This window comes from Alligator mississippiensis, chromosome 11, assembly GCF_030867095.1.
Source record: "Alligator mississippiensis isolate rAllMis1 chromosome 11, rAllMis1, whole genome shotgun sequence".
NCBI lineage: Eukaryota > Metazoa > Chordata > Crocodylia > Alligatoridae > Alligator > Alligator mississippiensis.
Genome location: NC_081834.1, coordinates 38,488,469 through 38,507,921, shown reverse-complemented (window position 1 = coordinate 38,507,921; position 19,453 = coordinate 38,488,469). Strand labels below are relative to the sequence as shown.

Below are 19,453 nucleotides of genomic sequence, written 5' to 3'. Positions count from 1 at the left end.
TATTCCTACATAAGGGGCACAGTAGCCAAATAATACTATGCAGTAGTGTGTCAGAACACCAACAGTGCTAATACACTACTGCACAGTATTAGGCTACTGCGCAGTAGTGTCACCAAAAGGGTGTTTCCCAGTGTTACTGCGCATTTATTTAGTACTTGATTATACAAGTACTAAATAAAAGCACAGTAACCACTATTCATTAATGTCTCATGTAGACATGCCCAGAATCATGCAGAAGCATAGCTGCAGTGTAACAGCTTGTATCAGTATCCTTGAATATTAATACAATTTATGTCAGTCTTCAACTATCCCGGTCATTCTGTAGTGAAAGTAACGATAGTTACCCACATCACTTTGAGGCCTTCACATGACAAGTACCAATTCACTATTACAAACTATACCAGTGCATACCCAGCATAACTACACTGATGTCAGCAAATTGCTCGGTATTTTATAATCGTGGATCTGGGTTTTCTGTTTCCTGTGGAAAACCAGAAAAAAAACTGTGGATTTTCTCTTTTACCTGAGGGGAAAAAAACGTAGATTTTTCAATTTAACTGAGAAACATGTGGATTTTGCTCTTTTGCAAAGAGGTCTCTGCAGGGTGGCAGAGTTCCAGCCTGCAAGGGATTGGGGGGGGGGGGGGGGGGGGAGGAGAGCGATCAGGCAGGGGGCATTGTGCATGTACATGCACAAGGCCTCTAGATAGCCTGGAGAGCAGCTAAGTGTATGTGTGTGTGTGGGGGGGGCAGGATTGAGGTCCCCATAGGGAGGGAGGGAGGGAGTTGGGCAGGGCGGGGCTGGGGCTGGTGCCCAGCCAGGAGGTACGTAGGACTTGGGACCTGGGGCCCAAGCAGGGAGCGAGACAGAGCCACAGACAGCTCATCCGGGGGCCGGGGGGGTTGGCTCCCCACCACCACGCACACTCCCAGGGTGATGTGGGGCACCTCCCCCCAGCTCTGTGTGCAGGGTCAGGGTGGAGCTGGGCTGCCCACTGCAGGATCAGGCTCCCCACCCTGCTCCCCTTCCCTGGGGCCTCCACAGCCCGGCTGGCAGGATCTAGCGTGGCAAGGCAGAGTGGGGTCAGGCAGGGAAGCTTATTGCAGCCACTGCGAGCCCTGCGCTGCCCTGGCAACATGTCCCCTGCCCGCCGTGGAGCAGAAGGGATGGCAGCGTGGAGTTGCACCCCTCGCTGCTCTGGGGCAGGCATGGGGAGCATCTCCAGGGCAGCACAGGGCTCCAGCAGCTGCAACTAGCTTCTCCACCTGTCCCCACTCTGCCCTGTCATGTTGGGTCCTGCCCACCAGGCTCCGGAGGTCCCAAGTGAGGGCTGCAGGGTGGGGAGCCCAAGCCTGCAGCGGGCAACTTGCCCCCACCCTGCACACAGACCTGGGAGGCATGTGCCCCACCATCCCTTGAAGTACACGTGGTGACAGATAGCCAGTCCCACCCCCACCTGAGCTTGCAGCAGGTAGCCTGCACCCGACCCCACCACGGGCTCTGCTCTGGCCATGCCACCCATGGGGGACAAGAAGCCAGGCTCCTCACTTCAGCCGCAGCAGCTGCTGCCTCCCACGGGCAACAGCAGGGGCTTGGGTGCTGCTGCAAGGGGCAGGAGGCTGTGGACCTGGGTCCCTCATCCTGTAGCCCTGGCAGTTGGGGACCCACTCAGGCAGGGCTGGGGGGGGGGGACAGGGGGTTGTGGGGGGAGGGTGTGGGGGGCACCATCAGGGTTGGGGGGCCGTGGCTGGGGAGTGAGGAGCTTGGACCTGCTAAGAGGACAGAGGGAGCTCTGATTTTCCATGATTAAAAATGTAAAATCAAATACCAAAATGTATAGGTACTTAGAATTCATTTTATTATAGTGATTGAGGCACTGGTAGGCTTCAAAATCGCTTTAAAATAGTAAATATATCAATAAAACATTGTATTCAACTGAAACCTCTCTCTCTCTCTCTCTCCTTCTCTCTCTCTAGTGGTATTTCATTTTAATTGTGGATTTGGGAGGTTTTATCAGAGAATTTGCAATTTTTTTATTAGAGAAAACCAGGATCCCTGTTTATAATGGTATAAAGTAGTCACTTTTTGGAATGCTTTATTTCAACAGCTTAAAGGGGAACACACTGAAATGTTTTGTTTACCAGATGTTATAGTCATATACTTAAGTATAGGGAATCTGCCATATACAACAGGTAGGGCTAACAGCACCATTTACTATTAAAGTTTGCTTATAAACTTGCCAAGCCTTAACCATTTTGGTGGAAATTTTCTACACTAGGTCTGTAGCAATCTGAAAACTTCTGGAAAGTTTTCATAGATTTCATAGATTTTCATAGACATTAGGGCTGGAAGGGACCTCGGAAGATCATCGAGTCCAGCCCGCTGCCCAAAGGGCAGGAAGTCAGCTGGGGTCATAGGATCCCAGCAAGATGAGCATCCAGTTTGCTCTTGAAGGTGTTCAATGTAGGCGCTTGAACCACCTCCGGTGGCAGGCTGTTCCAGACCTTGGGGGCTCAGACAGTAAAGAAATTCTTCCTTATGTCCAGACTGAAACGGTCTCGTAGTAGTTTATGACCATTCGACCTAGTCGTCATCCCTTGGGGCGCTCTGGTGAACAAACGTTCCCCCAGATACTGGTGGTCACCCCTGATAAACTTATAGGTGGCCATCAGATCACCCCTGAGCCTGCGCTTTTCCAGGCTAAAGAGCCCCAGGGCTCTCAGCCTGTCATCGTAGGGTCTGCTTCCCTGACCTCTGATCATGCGTGTGGCTCTTCTCTGGACTCTCTCAAGCTTCTCCACATCCTTTTTGAATTGTGGAGCCCAAAACTGGACGCAGTACTCCAGCTGCAGCCTCACTAAGGCCGAGTACAAGGGGAGAATGACGTCCCGGGATTTGCTTGAGAAGCATCTATGGATGCAAGCCAGCGTTTTGGTCGCTTTACTAGCCGCAGCATCGCACTGCAGGCTCATGTTCATCTTGTGGTCAATGATGACCCCCAAGTCTCTTTCTTGCATAGTGCTAGCCAACATAGCACTGCCGAGCCTATAAGGTTGCTGCAGGTTTTTCTTCCCAAGGTGGAGAACCTTGCATTTATCGGCATTGAACACCATCAGATTCTCGTCCGCCCACTTGCTGAGCCTGTCCAGGTCAGCCTGGATCACCCGCCTGTCTTCTGGTGTGGATGCTTTGCTCCAAAGTTTGGTGTCATCGGTGAACTTGGCCAGTCCGCTTCTGACTCCAGTGTCCACATCATTAATGAAGATGTTGAACAGTATGGGTCCAAGGACAGAGCCTTGGGGGACCCCACTGGTCACAGGACACCATGATGAGTGACTTCCATCAATTACTACCCTCTGGGTCCGACCCTGGAGCCAGTTTTCCAGCCAGTGGAACGTGGAGGACCCAAGGCGACAATTCACCAGTTTCTCTAAGAGGTGATTATGGGAAACCAGGTCAAAGGCTTTTCTGAAGTCAAGATATATGACATCAATCTCTTCTCCCTTATCCAGGTGATGGGTCACCTGGTCGTAGAAGGAAATGAGATTGGTCAAGCAAGACCTACCCACAACAAACCCGTGCTGGCTATCCCTTAAGATGTTGGCGTCGGCCAGTCCATTAAGGATGGCCTCTTTAATAAACTTTTCTAAGATCTTCCCCGGGATAGAAGTCAGGCTAATGGGCCTATAGTTAGCTGGATCCACTTTCCTCCTTTTCTTGAAGATAGGCACCACATTGGCGTTCTTCCAGTCTTCGGGCACTACACCAGAGCGCCAAGAGTTTTCAAAGATCCGTTTTTAGCCAAAAGATTCAGCTGTCTCTAAAAATAAGGCTAGATGTGGAGATTGGTAGGTGAAAGAGGGAAAGAGTCTTTGTGAAGAAGGACTGAGCAGGAAACTGGGATTCACTGGGAGTCAAGAGGACTGATTTAAGATTAGCTAAGCAGACTGGGTCTGGGAAACACTAGATTAGGGCTAGAACTGATATGACAAGAAGCCATGATTCAATAAAAGATCTGGGATAGAAGACTGGATCGAGGAGCCTAGGGAAGAATAATCAACTACTGTTGCTGGGAAATGTAGACAGGAAGTTTGCAAGGGTGGAAGGGAAAGACAGGAGGTGCTGAGAGGAGGAAGAACTTTGGAATCTTAGTCCCAGGCTGCTTCTCTGAGGGTAACTCCACAACTTGGTGTGCAAATAGCCTGGACTGGCTAGATGAGAAATTTGAGGGAAGGAGCAATGAGCAAGGAAGAAACAGGACTAAGAAAAGGACAGGTCCCCAAAAGCTTGAGTTTAGAGAGATACAGATAATCTGTGCCCACTAGGGATACCCCCCTCCATAAATTAAAAATTGAATCAATATTTTAAGTCTCCTCTGCCGTCAGCAAATACCTATGAATCATAGTGGCAGAATGTGCTTTTCCTTTCTAGTGCTGGTCCACAGAGACAACTGCAACTTGCTATGGGGTACCCCATCAGCAGCAGTGACAGAGATCAGAGTAGCAGATGTTAGAATGATCTATACGCATGTCAATGTGATGTCAACAATGCAATGAGACTATTTTGATTTTTTCTTCCAGTTTTCTCTTTAAAAAGTCTAGCAAGTCACACATATACAAACATTAAAAGAATGTTATGGTTACAAAGTCAAACGTTCAAGAGTTAGAAAATACCAGAATTAAGACTTTCTAGGATGAAGAACATGAGGGTAGAAACAGGGCTGGCTAAACAGGGATCCAGCTGAGAGGAAAAAAATATAGTAATTAGTCACATAATTAAAGACTGTATCATAATATATATGTACAAAGGAGCCAACTTAAAGTTGCATGTGCAACCTTAATTCTGGTACTTCCTGACTTCTTAACTTGCAATCTTAATAATGCTCTTTCAAATGTAGTACTTGTGCATAGTGTCTTTTATAGAAATATTTGTAGAGCTGTTTATACGAAATTGGAACCAAAGCTTCATATCTGTCTTTATATATTTACAATGAAGTTATCATATGAGTAAGGAACATTTTAGAGGCACAAACAAAAGTTAGCAGCCTCAGCTCCTAGAAGACTTCAAGCAGGAATTGGTATCTAGCTCTTGCCAGTGCATTTGAACTTCCCCTCTACAAGATTTATAAATAGGTTCCTCAAAACTTTTCCTCAAAAAAGATGTTTTAGTCGCGTACATCTGAGTGCTAATGAAAAGCCTCAGCTCCAAAAAAACCACCCACGTTATACATGGTAACAATGAGATTTGAATTGGCTACTCCAATGGGCTAAAATGGTTCCATTTGGAAAGTTAACTATAAAAGCAAGCCAACATTTTCTTTGCCAAGATCCTTCCCTGTTGATTTTGTCTGTGTCTGTAGAGGAATTGTACTATTTTCCAAAAAGTAATTTCTGTAAGACAAATACAGGCATATATACTCTTCTCAATTCTGAGAATTGCTTCTTTGATTTTCTTTCTATTGTTGACTTGTTCAGTCCAAGAACAAAAACTGTCTGAATTAGGTTGAAAATCCTGTCCTTCTATAATTGTTTGTGGTTTCCAGTTATATCATTCCACACAGCTCCTTGAATCAATAGAGAATTAGCGTTGGAAGGGGCCTCAGGAGGTCATCTAGTCCAACCCCCTACTCAAAGCAGGACCATCCCCAACTAGACCATTCCAGCTACAGCTTTGTCAAGCCAGGTCTTAAAAACCTCTGAGGATGGAGATCCCACCACCACTCTAGGTAACTTGTTCCAGTGCTTCACCATTGTCCTAGTGAGAGTTTTTCCTAATATCCAACTTAAACCTCCCTCGCTATCCTATGGTGCTTCTTAAAAGAAACAATGTAAAAAGCACCTGTGTTATATTAGCAGTCAGTCCACTTGAAGGGAGTACAGTCACACTGATTTACAACCACAATTGTCACTTGTAAATGTGACAGGAACCAGAATGCAAGATGAGTGACAAAAGTAATGAAACAATATAGCATAGCTGATAGACTGACATTGACACCAGTCTGGGATCTGGCCCACAACCAGTATTGTTTCATTTTAATCAACTGAACTTAATATAGCTGAGCTGATTTATGCCAGTTTAAGACCTGTCCAAATGGGATTATTTCCAGTAGGGTAAAGTACAATCCTCTTTACATTATCTAATGTCCTAATCAAAGCAATACGTTAAAGCCAGATGCCTAATGAAAGAAATGCCATGAAGTGAACCAAACACTGTTTTCAGCTGACCTTGCTCACCTTCTTTTTCTGGGTTTCTCTGCCAGATGGGATGATTGCAATGTTAATTATGAATTAGATAATGCATATATTTGGTTGCTATACAGGAGTAATACTGTAACTATCCTAGTGAAATGTATTTACCTACACATACCCTTATATACTCATGCAGTAGTGCCATGTTCAAGACATGGCAATTTAGAAAATTAAAAGAAAATTCTTGTATATTTTGTCTATTTTTAAGAAATAAAAACTTTGGCTTTTTATGGTTGTTACAGAGTACCACTCTATTTCAATTATTTTACTTGTATTGAAAAAACAGGTTACCTGATATTTCTGCAGATCTCAGCTCCTTTGTAATCAAGTTCAAGAAAATGTATGTTAAGAGCTGGACACTCAGTACCATATTTACGTGCACAGCACACCCCTCAAATAAGACTCACCCCCTTTACATTCATTCTGTTTTCCCATACCAAAGATTTTTCCTTTTAACCAAACTGTTCAGAATCAGTTTCTTTGTTTTCAATCACTAATTTCCAGAAAAAAGGCAAGTTGTAGCATGTGAATAAATAAGGTAATATTTCCCTTAAGAAACCACAAGAAATGTTCCCTTTTAAAGATGGGCTATCACTATTTACATGACTTATTTTTACTACTTACATGGCAGTGGGTGATTATTTTCATAGTCACCTTAGCTTATATAGTACACTTTATTCTTCAGGACAGCATCTTTGAGATGTCTTGTCTACACAAATGGAGTAAGAGTTGGGCAAATTATCCCTTAACTTGATTAATAAAAGAATGTGATCAGTAGAATTCTTGATTGCGAGCCATACAATGACAACATTATCACAGGTATTCCTTCTATACTGTTAAACGACTAAATTTTTTGCAATCTAAAAGTGTATAGAAAACAAATGAAAGAAACTAGAGGCCAAAGTCCTTTTTACAAAAGTTGTGCATAACTAACTGTGCGGGCCGGGAGCGGTTCGAGACTTTCGGGGGCGTGCGGCGGGCTGTGGCCAGGAGCCCGCAACGGTAGGGCGGATACTTTTGCACGACGGACTAGAATTAGGCACGAACTCGTAGCGGTTAATTAAAGATTGTTTTACTTACACCGTAGGTGGTCGCGGTGCAGGCAGGAAAAACTTTCTTGAGTCGCAGTTACAGACAAGCACAAGTGGAGTTTGCTAGGCTCCACCGAAGACACATGAGCGGAGTTTGCTAGGCTCCGCAAAACAAACACGACAGAGCTCTGGATACCCTTGACGAGCGCGCAAAAAACCGTAGATGCATCTTAAGAAGAATTTAACAAACGAGACGGGAAGAGGTTGGTGGTTGATCAGGCCGCCGAACTCCTCTGAGACGCACACAAAGTTTCTATTACTCTGCCGCGTGCTCAGAGTCCCCACGAGATGGTTGTGGAGTCCTCTACAACTTGGGCGGAAACTGCTCAAACTTCTTATATGACTAGCAAGCCAATCGCTAGCCGCCACGTGGGAATAATTTAGAAACAGCCAATAATGGGGAACAAATTTACATACGGGTGGCGGGAACTCCTTTGCACCGGGGTTTTCTTTCTGCAGCTGAGAATTGCACCGTGCAAAGAAAGCTCTATGTGGCGGGAAATAATTCTGCAGTGCCAAAGCACATACACAATCATTGGGTCATGACACTAACTATACACCTAACATGATACAGGTACAAATTGTGAATGCAGCTAGCCAAAACGTATATGCATGAGCAATTCCTGATTAATACATAAAATTGTGGCAACTGTTTATATGAAAACAGCCACAACATTCTGTATACATTCTTGTCCATGCAAGTGAACCTCTACTTTTAGAAAAAATTCTCTTAAAAAAAAAAATAAGACCACCACACTCCCAAAAGCAAAGTGAAGCCCATCACAGAAAAAAAACCCCAAGAAAATCACAGAGTTTTGCTGTTGACCATGCTACCATACTTTGCTATAGTTTTACATATCAATGAGACTAACATCATGTAGCTAGGAGATTTTCCATGCATGTACCTCTAGACGCAGAGTTCACATAATACAAAGCACATGCTGTTATAGACTATTCCACATTTGGCAGAGAACAGGGTTGGAGCTAATGCTACTGTCTGCGGCACTAGACAGAAAAGCACCCTTGAAGTGCAAAAGTACACACTGCCTAGCTTATAAATGTCTTAAAGAGACACTTAAAATAATGATACAAAGTTCTAATATACATCATACATTAGCTCTTAAAGAGCCCGAATTTATGATGTACTGAGCACTTCTGGAACAGCTTTCATTACCACTAACTTCTACATAAGTTGTGGCCACTCAACACTATTCAGACCACGCTTAGCATCCTGCAGGACTGGACCCCCAAGTACTACAACTCTGTTTCTATTGAGTATAGTTGAACTGCTGTGCTGAAATGTGATATTTCTGATGATGATGAATAATAATAATCTAAATTAATTCATCCACCAGTTCTAGTAAAAAGGGAGAATATAAATAGGTGAGAAAAAGCAAAGATGCCAACAAGAAATGCCAGTCCTGACTACTACAGTAAGACTATTAGTACTGCGATGCTGGTTTAAGAACATTTTGATTTGATATGGGTGAACTTGACTGTTGCTTGTTTATTAGGTTATACATGATTCCAGGTAAACCGTGACTATTTGTTATCAAGTCTGCAAAGTAAAGCTTCATACAAATTGGCCCAGGTAATAAAGAGAAATGCAAAATACTTTTAGTGAAATTAATCTATAGCAAAAACAATGCTAGGGAGATCATTGATGGGTTTCTTTTGAGAATTATAGTAACATGTTGTGTCTTAATTAGTCATTTTATTATGTTTCCTTGTTAACACCAGAAAAATTTTACTCTCAAATGATGTAGAGCCTAATCAAATATTTTAGTCAAAATTCACCTCCAAATACCAAAGGACACTATCTCCTATTATAAAAGATTAGGCTACAGAACTCCTGTGGTTGAAAGGAGCAAGATCAGGTCCTAAGCACATTACCATTTTGAAAAGATTTTTCAAATCTAGCTTGCTCTGCAAGTGGCCCAAACTTGGCTGAGCTATAAGACTGTACAAGCCAGTTTGTTACACCATACAGGCCAGGTCAGAGAGACTAGTTAACAGAAAAAACTTTCATAATGAAAGTAGAAAGGTCACACATAGCTAACCTGGTCTTATATTTAATTGGAGACAAACAGACTAGTTTTGCTGAAGAGTATCAGAAGAACCTGGGCCACAACATTTTTGTGCTGAAGTTTTGTAAATGGTAAGTTCTAGTTCATTCTTATTGGCAGTTTTCCACTTTAATTCCCCCCCCCGCCCCCCTCCCCCCAGTGTGATCATATAAACAGAATCAAAAGATCAAAAGAGCAGGGTAAATGAAACTACTTGTGTAAGTAAGCAAATTTACATGGGTGTGGTTTTACAAGACAGTGTCTACTATACATTAAACGAACACTAACAAGCTTGGCTGCCTTTACATCATAAAGGGGATAGTTAAATGACACTTTTTAGAGCTACAGTAAACGTAACAGAACTTGAGAAGCAGCTATCGGCAAGAAGTATCTGTAATAAGCACTCATTGTATTTTGTCCTCTACTCACTTATCTATTGGACTCCCCCGCATTTCTTCGAACACTTGGTAAGGAAAGAGCATCAGGCATGATTTCAGCCTTTAAAGAGTAAAACAACTTGAAGAGCCTTTACAAAAAGATGTTACAAGGCACTGGACAAACTCAGCTACAGTTGAAGGTAACACTAGCTGAGGGTGCTCAGCACCTTGCATGTTTGTGCCTGATATTTAAGGATGGAGAATACCATATTTACTTGGATTCAAGACAAGGTTTTTCTCCCTCCATTCAACATGGGGAAAGAGAACCCCTAGTCCTAATCAGATTTAAGATAACCCTCTCAAAATTAGATATAAATTTTCCATGACTAGAATCTAATTATTGGGGGTTCATTTTAAATTTAATGTGGTCTTGGATTCATTTAAATATAGTATGCTCATTCTATAGACTGATAAGATTATATACAACACCACAGAAGTTCCATCTTCATTTTTGTAACTACTGAAAGAGCAAAAGTGAAAGGGCATGAAAAGGGGGGTAGATCTGTATTCTCTGACCTGGCCTACATGGTACAACCAAATCATAATACAAAGGCTTTCATAACCCAGCCAGGCTTGGGTCACTTGCTTGCATATCCAAGGCTCTGCAAGTTTTGACAAAACTTTTTAAAAGTAATAATGTGATAAGGATCTGATCTTGCACCTCTCACCTACAGGAATTCTGTAAACTAGTCTGCCAGCTTTTTAAGACACAATGATTCTTATATGAGTTTTCACTGATGATATGAATAGCAATTTCCAGGGAGAAAAAAACCCCCAAACAAAAATACAAAACAAAACAAAAAAACTTTTCAGGGAAACAGAACTACAACTTTTCAGCATGTTAATAATGATCATGCTTTTTGTCTGAAAATAGTCTGAAAAGTACAATTTACCATAACTGGAATCTCAGACTGATTTTACTTGGCAAAAAGGAATCCCTGACTAGTATGACTTGCAGTGCTCCTTAAGTTTTAAAAGCCAAGCTCCACCGCTTATTAGTAATAAAAAAAAATTAATGAAATTAATGAAATCTAAAAGACCCAATTCTAGTGGGGAAATATTTGTTGTTAGGGTTTATCAGGTGGGAAGAGAAAGGAGTACAGAAGAACTTTATGGGTTCTTTCCACTTTATTCTTAAACTGTAATTCAGCTTTCTGTTGGTTAACAGCACCATATGATAAAAATGCATTAACGTCAATCAGTTTCTATTGACACTCACCCCCAACTATTTTGATTCTAAAGGAATATTCTAAAACATTGCTATATTGATTGTATTTATTAGATATATATTTTGAATTTATTACAGACAGACAGAGAAACAGACAGACAGATACCAAGGAAGCATTATAGTCTTTCTGAAGGCTTAATCCAAAGCCTGCTAAAGTTAATGGGAAAACTTCCACTGATACAACCAGCTATGGATCAGGTCCCAAAAAAACAGAATGCAAACCAAAATCATTAAAAGCAATGTAATCTGATGTAAACTGATTTTAAAGACACACCTTCAAGATGTGTCAAGTATAGAAACTCTTCAGAGAAAGCTAAGTAGACAAGAATTTCCTCCATCCAAGTTTTCTTCTCCTTCTCCCTCTCTCTTAAAAGACTGTACAGGATTGGGGTTTTGTATGTCCCCAGAGCATGTAAATTTAAATGGTTGTCATATTATTATGTTTAAAATTAAGTTACAAGGAGAGTGGAAATAGATTTTTGTATATCACTTCTAAGATACCTTTTCCACATTTTAAATGCAAAGGAATGCTGGCCATTACACAGGAAATAAGTCTCTTGGGCTGTGGCTTACTGGAGTCTGTAGCAAGAAGTTGAAAAATGAAACTATATTAGGAATAATGACCAGTTTAAGAACTAAAGGTTTCTTTGGCAAGATTTCTCAGTTTACTACCAGAGAACATTCAAAGGCATTTTATTTAGGTTTACCACCCACAGTGAGTTCAATTTGTTTCCTTAGTTAAAAATATCCTTTATATCATGAGGAATTTCCCAGAATGTATGATGTAACCATCCAAGATGCATTTAAAATTAGAAATTATTAAAAACAAACAAAAAAACCCTGGGAACTTTCAAGGGTATCCTAATGGATGCCCCAAAATCCATCAGACCCCAGAAAAAAAAAGACGACAAAAAAAGTTATCCTGGGCAAGAAGCCATCCTGGTTAAAATGAGATGTAGAAATTACAATAATACACATACATGTGCACACTAGGTGGGAAAAAAAAGGAAGTAGCAGGCAATGTGAATTAGGACAGGTTAAAGTGTAAGCAACTGGTAAGTGAAACTACAGAAATCAAGGATATATTTATTTAGAAATACATTATTTATATTAAGCCTCCTAAATACATGGTAAAACACCTCTAAGTCAGGCATAAATTCATTATTAGATGTGGGTGGCAAAACTGTAAGTGAAATGAAAAATAAAAGAAATGTGAAACAAATTTCTGGTCTGCATTTGGAATCAAGCAGGAGAGTGCAACTACCCTATATGAAGCTATGAGTGAAATGTTTAATATCTGTAACAAAAAAGGACAAACGGTAGCATTTGCCTAAATTAAGGGTTTCAAATCAGCAGGTCCAGATTATTTATACTCACTTTTTCTAAACTACATGAGGACTTCCAGGTCACTAACAATGATTTTTAATAGTCTTGGAAAAATCTTGGAAAACTAGGGAAAGTCCAAAGAACTCTAATAATGCCCATATAGTTCCAATATTTAAGAAAGATAAAAGGGATGATGCAGAAAAAAAATAAAAATAAAGCTGATTAAACCATGCTGCCTGGCATTCATTATCTTTAGCTTTTAACTGAGTTGTTGTCAACTAAGCTCCAAATTATTTCAATGTGAGCATGTGTACACGTCGCCATATGGTGATGTTACTACTGCACTGTGCTTTAGTACTTCCTTTGGAAAGTACCCAAGCACCTCGTGTAACTGCCCCTACTGCAGTTACATTTTGTCACTATGTTGACGTAGCAGTGTACAAGAACTGGGGAGCGTGCTGCTGCAGAGACGTAGCTGCTGATCACCTGTAGACCCATGTGATTGCTATGTCGCCGTACTGTACCATACAGCGATGTAGTGTGTCACTATGTTGCCACTGGGTGATGTGTAGACGTGCCCTGTTTTATCTAGGATGGATTTCAGTTAAAGGCAGCTATGCTAACACAGCATATCTTGGCTTCTCCCAAAAATTTGTGACTTAGTACAACATAACATTTTGCTTAAAATCTTTCATTATATAGAATTAACAGGGTACAGAGTAAATGGAATAAAGACTGACTTACTGACAGATCTCATGGGGTAATTGTTAGTGGGTAGACATCAATGAACAGGTCTGTTTGAAGTAGAGATGCACCGATACATTGGTCCGATGTCAGATCGGCATCAATATAAAGAAAACTGACTGTATCGGAAATCGGCCTGAAGGGCCTGATAATTTGGCTGATAAACAGCTGTGTATCCACACAGCTGCAGCGCAGCATGTAGGCAGCAAGGAGGAGAGGGGCATAGGAGGGCAGATCAATGTCCCCTGAGATAAGGGAGGGAGTGGGTCTGGGGCAAGGTGGGTGTGGGATGGAGCCGCGGCTCGTCGGGGGGTAGACGGGGCTCCCACAACTGTGCATGCCCCAGGAGGGTGGGGGTGGTGGGCTGTGTGACCCCAGATCTGTGCGGGGTGTGGGCAGGGTGGGCTGCAGCTGCAGGCTGGGGCTGTACCAAGCTCTTCCTGGCATGGGTTGGGGGGGAGGTTGGGTTGGGGTTGTGCTTGGGGTGGGCAGCGGTGGCACTGGGAGGGGACTATGGATGGGCTACAGTGAATTTGGAGGGACTGCAGCCCCCCCCCCATGCCGCTGCTGCCCACCCTGAACATAGCCTGGCGCAGCCCTGGCCTCAGCCACCTGCAGCCCATCCCACCTGTGCCCTGTGCAGATCTGAGGGAACATCCCCCCCCACCCACCTTCCTGGGGTGTGCATAGTGGGGGGAGTGGCCCCGCCCCCCAAATGAGCTGCAGCTCCATCCTGCACCTGCCCCGCTCTACCCCGTCTGGGCAGCCCCTGCCCCAGTCCCACTTCTCCCTCACAGCAGGGGCCCCAATTTGCCCCCCCACGCCCCTTCCCTGCCCTCTCCCCTTCCACCACAACAGACTTACCAGCTGCACACAGCTCTCCACACTGTATCGGAAATCAGATCAGTATTAGCCAATATGCCTTCTTAAAAATCGTCTATTGGTATCGGCCCCAAAAATCTCTATCAGTGCACCCCTAGTTCAAGGAGCTCCCCAGGGATCAATTCTTGGTCCATTGCTATTTATTTTATCAGTGACTTAGTTGATGATATTGGTGTTGTAATATGGGCTCTGAAGGCAGTGTTGGGGCAAAAAAAAAATTAAAAAGGTAATATGATGTTGGAAATATAGAATGGGAGTATCAAGTAGAAGCAATGAAATAATTTTGTCTCTATGAGCAAAACTGGTTAGGTAACTACTGGAGTCCTGTTGCTCATACCTCAACAAGCATGATAGTGGCAAGCATTCAAATGACAGCCACAAAGTGATCTAGAAGCTGGAAAACAAGCTGCATTTTACAAAGTTTAAGGAGTGAAAGTTGTTTCCTTTATTGAAGAGAAGTTTGAGAGTCCCCTTGCTCACTCTGTTATCATGTAGGTCAGGGAAAAAATGTGATAGAGCAGTGTTTCTCAACCTGTGGGTCGTGACACAAAAGCGGGTCTCAAGAATATTTCAAAGGGTCATGAGCAGGGGAAGGGTGGGGGACAGCTGCAACACCAGGGCTGGTGCCTGTGCTTCCGGGGGCGGGGCAACCGGGAGATACTGCTTGGAGGCCAGGAGGGGTCGTGACCAGCCTGCCTGGCATGGGGAGAGAGTGAGAAAGGGTTAGATATATAAAATAGAGTTTCTGGAAGACATCCCTATGATTTGATGGGGGTCAAGTCTGGCTAGATCACCATGCTAGTCTTTTCTGACCCTGGAATCTGTTGAGTCCTCCTGGTCAGTTCCAGTGCGGGGAGAACAGGCCTGCCTTTATTCTTGTCAACATGCTCATAGCAAATGCAGTACTGTGCTGAACCAAAAACTATAATCAAACCTCAGTCTGCTGTGTTCAAGATCAGTAAGGGTTATTTTATCTCCCAATCTCCTTCAGTTGGTCATGTATTGAAGGGTTTGAGGGGTTTTTTGGCCTGCCTCTGAAACATCTGTAATGGGTCAAAGCTGGAGATGGGACATCAGATGGAATGGTGCAATGCTCTGATGTGGTTCAGAGAATCCGCTTCCTAGATGCCCAATGATGCATCTTGCTCACATACTGAGGATCATTGTCAGTTATGGATCTTGCATGTTTTTTTGCTTTCCCTGGTTGGAATGGAGCTCCTCCCAATTCACCTATTGGGATCATAGGGGCATATTTACCATATCAGTTCCCTGCCCCTGCAAGGGCCTTGAGCATGGGTGGCATTTCCATTTCTCCTGCCCTTTCCCTGTGTGAGTTTAATCCCCCCAAGGACTGAAATGCTTTTGTCTCTTTTTTTGTGCTTAATATAGGGGTAACTGAATGAAATGTAATAGTCTGTGATAGAGGTCAGTTTACCTGACCTAATAGCTTATTCTAGCCTTAAACTCCATAAAGTTATGAAGAATAATATATGTTAAAAGTACAAGTAACACACTCTTTCAAATTGTCAGATCCTCTAATTGAAATAAACTTTCACTACAAAGTTTTAATTAATCTGTAAAAGTTTGTTTGAAATATTTAACATGTTCAGCTGTTGTAAACTTTAATTTTTCAATGTAAGACATCTAAACTCTATGAAACCCTTCCTGTGTTATATAAAATGTCAAGGCTCTGTCATCAAAATTAATAAAGCTACTAAAATAATATTCAAAAAATTAACTCTAACAAAGAAAGCATTAATAGCTACTGAAAATGAAAGACACAATAATGATAACATATTTCTTACAAAAGTAACATAATGTTCAAAGTTATGGTTAAAACCCGTACTCTGATGAAAAGAGCTTTCACAAATCCTTATGAAAACATGTCTCCAACTATTATGAGACAAGTAGTGTAAGCTTCATATTATGCTGTTCCAGAACATATTTACTTACACTAAATCAATACTAAGTGAACTGCAGGTGGCTACTAGAAGCTGAATAACTTATTCAATTCAGTACTATAGTAAAGACTTGCATTGGGCATCTCTGCTGCTTTCTGGCCACATAGCTTCTTAAAAAGCTCATGAATTCATGTAGTATAAAACAGGACAATAGTAAATTAAGACTTCTAGAATAAACTCAAGTTTTAACAGGCGCATGCTCAGATTCATAACTGATACATTTTTTCAAACTGAATTTCACAGGCAAGCTTTTTGCAATTAGCTAATTTGGGGGGGGGGGCCATGAGATTTGGTCCATTCTATCAGGATTTCTTTTTTTCATTTCAGTCCTCAACTACTGTGTCATGTTAGGTGGTTGAAATTATTATGAAAGATGTTATTATAATTCATGGCAAGAACACACACCCCCCTTCCATAATTAATGCCTGCCACTCAGTGTGGTTCAATATAGTAAAAAAGTATACCACATAAAACAAAACAGTTTAAATCTTTTAGGGGTTTTTTTGTAAAAATATGTCTATAAATATACACACACACACACCATCTATCATCCCCTTCTTCAAAACCTTTAACCCATTTTCAAAACCTTACACCCATAACAAAACCTCGCAGATCCACTCCAATGCCGCTCAGAGCTGGATTAGTGATGATGGTGCATCTCCTTAGTCCAGTGGCTGTCAACCCTGTTAGCTTGAGCCCTGCTTGTAAAATGTCAGCTCTTAGGTTCTCACTTGATTTGACAACAGAAAAAAATGGAGCAATTCGTCTTGCTATGTTCTAAAAGCCTTGATCACAGTGATATGAAAATAAATTTAAATGGAGAGAGAAAGGCATGATATGATGCAACTGTGACTACCACCAAGACAGCCTATGCTGCAAGAAGCATCATCATTCCTTGTAAAAAGGTCGTAAGGAGTCAGACTACATACAGTTTCGGATGCAGTGATGTCAGGCACACTTTACAGAATCAGTGGTGTGCTTAACTACTGTGTTGGATCAAGACCATGTTCAGCACCTTGCAGGATGGAGCCCGACGTGAACATTCAAGAAATACAATATTCCTTTCAGTAGGACTAACTGGGACTACAGAGTCCTGTTTCAGGAGCCCTGCGATCAGCCTCTGTACAACGCTGCGCACAGTGAGAGAACCAAAACAAGAACAGCAATGCTAATTGGAGGGAAATGTGACTAACTCCATCCATTCTGCTTGAGTAAAGCTAGTCCGAAGGGAAGTCCCAGCTCTGTTACAACAATTCCATGCAACTTAGGAGCCTCATAAGGACTTAAGTTTCTTAATAAAAAGAGTCTAAGTCATCATAAAACATCCATGTTGGCTATGGAGTTGTTTTCCCCACACTTGTTACAAAATTGAAAAAGTACTGTAATGTTGTAAACATGTAGAGAAGTCTAGTCTCCTTCCTCAGGAACCACAGTACTTCTTGCCACTTTTATGAGGGGACAGCTGTGCACTGGGCTGCACTCACTGCTAGGGTCCGTGCAATCACAGGAAGGATGAACTGGCCCGCTGTGTTTCTAATCTGGAAGCCCCAGCTTTCACAGATCCTTAAACCCGTCAGGTAAAGAGGGTCACCGCTATATCTCCTCTGCGCTGTACATTACACTGTACATTGTGTTTGCACGTTCCTCTCCAGTCAGGCTGGAGGGATGCAAAATAGGACCTTTGGGGAAAGTTCAGACTTTTCATTAAAACCAACCAACCAACACACACATACATAGACACACACCCCAAAAACACCCAAGGACAGAAAAGAGTTTGGCCCCAAAATCATAAATCTGGGAAGCCATAAACCCCAAAAGTGTGTGTGTGGGGGGGGGAGAAGGGGGGTGTCTAAATCTGCAGATGCCTCCTCAGCCTGACGAAGGGTGTTTTGTGCCCAAAAGCTTGCAAAAAAAATGTGCAACTATTTGAGTTGGTCTCATAAAAGACACCGGCTTTACCCAAAGAACCTCGCCTGCGGATGTCTACGTGTGGGACACCCCCGAAGACGCGCGCGCGGGCGGGCGCCACGATGCAGACACGCGGGCTCGCGCCCCTCAGCCAGACCCTCTCGCGGGGGAGCGGCGGAGCCCGGGCTTGGGCGCCCGCTTCTCCACGAGTCGTTGCGTGGCTGAGGGCAACTGTGCCCAGATACACACACGAGACACACACCCCGCCACACACTTCTCCAGGATTCACACACGCACACGCACGGCTACGGGAGCTGCTGCGTGGCCGAGGCGGCGGCCCCTCCCGGCGGCCCCGAGCCAGGCGGCAGCACAGCGCGGGCTTCTGCTCTGGGGCTGTGCCCGCTGGCTCGGCGCGACGCGGCGCGGACCGGCTCGGCCCTGCCCCTGCCCCTGCCCCTGCCCCCGGCCCGGCCGGCGGGCTGCCCCGAGCCCCCAGGGGACGCTGTCAGCCGGCGGCCCCGGGACACTTACCATGGCTGCGGCGGCGGCGGCGGCTGGGCGCGGGGGTCGCCTGGTCGGCGGGCGCGAGGCGCAGGGCAGCGGAGCCGGCTCAGCGGCGCGGCGCGGGCCCCATGCGGGCAGCGGCGGTGGCGCTGTTGGCGGCGGGAGCAGGGGCGGGAACGGGCTGCGCCGGCCGCTCCCCGCACACCTCGGCGACCCGCGCACGGGGCGATGTGTCCATAAATGGAGATCGGGCCGGCCGAGGGGCGGGCGGGCGCGGCGGCGTCATTCCTCAGGGAGCTCCTGGCAGCGGGAGCGGCTCCCGGGGCCGCTGGGCCTTGTAGTCCCGGCCCGGCCCGGCCCGGCCCGGCCCCGCGCTGCTCCCCCGGGCGGCACCGGGCTGCCAGGTGCCCCCGGGGGCTGCAGCCGCCCCCGCCCGCGGAGGCCGCCCGGGAGGCAGGTCCCTGCGCGCAGCCCTGGCCCCGGGCGGGCGGGCGAGTCCCCGCGCGCTCCCTGGGGCTGGGGCTGGGGCTGGGGCAGGTCTGGAGCACGGGCCCGGCCCGGGAAGTTGTGGGTCGCGCTGGGGAGAGGGGGTTGCAGGCTGGGCTCGGAGGGGAATAGGGAAGGAGGGCTGGAGGGCACCTCCCGGGGTCATCTCGTGTCCAGCCCCCCTCAGAGCACGGCCAGCTCCAGCTAGACCATCTCCTTCCCTCCTCCGCCCTCTGGGCCAAAGACGCAAACAGAGGTGGCAGCGCCACTGGGGTGGGTTGGCAGCCAGCTCCTCCCAGCTCTTCATGTCACCATCACTGCGTCCCCCCGAGGCCTGCCTGCAGCCTGACCTCCTAGGTGTCTAAGATGAAAGGAGACCGGGGCATCTGAACCCCGAGGCCTCGGGGCCTGGGGCTGGCAGCACACCTGCCTGGATCTGGGGAGAAGCCAAGCCCCAGAGGGATGGGGCTGGGAGGGAGGACGCTCGCCCCGCCAAAGCCATCCAAACTTGAGGATTGAGCTCTGCTCACTTGAGTTTTGAAACTTGACTCGTAGGATTTGCCCAATTGCAT

At 44.9% G+C, this 19,453-nt stretch overlaps 1 protein-coding gene across 1 annotated transcript in view; it reads right to left on the bottom strand.

Moving 5' to 3' along the window:
- Positions 1–18,677, bottom strand: part of MYO1E (myosin IE) — a 170,865-nt gene extending 152,188 nt beyond the window's left edge. Inside the window, exon 1 of the mRNA XM_059714827.1 lies at positions 18,423–18,677. Coding sequence (XP_059570810.1) covers positions 18,423–18,425 — 3 coding nt within the window. The 5' untranslated portion in view covers positions 18,426–18,677. The remainder of the gene's footprint in view (positions 1–18,422) is intronic.
- Positions 18,678–19,453: the final 776 nt, after the last annotated feature.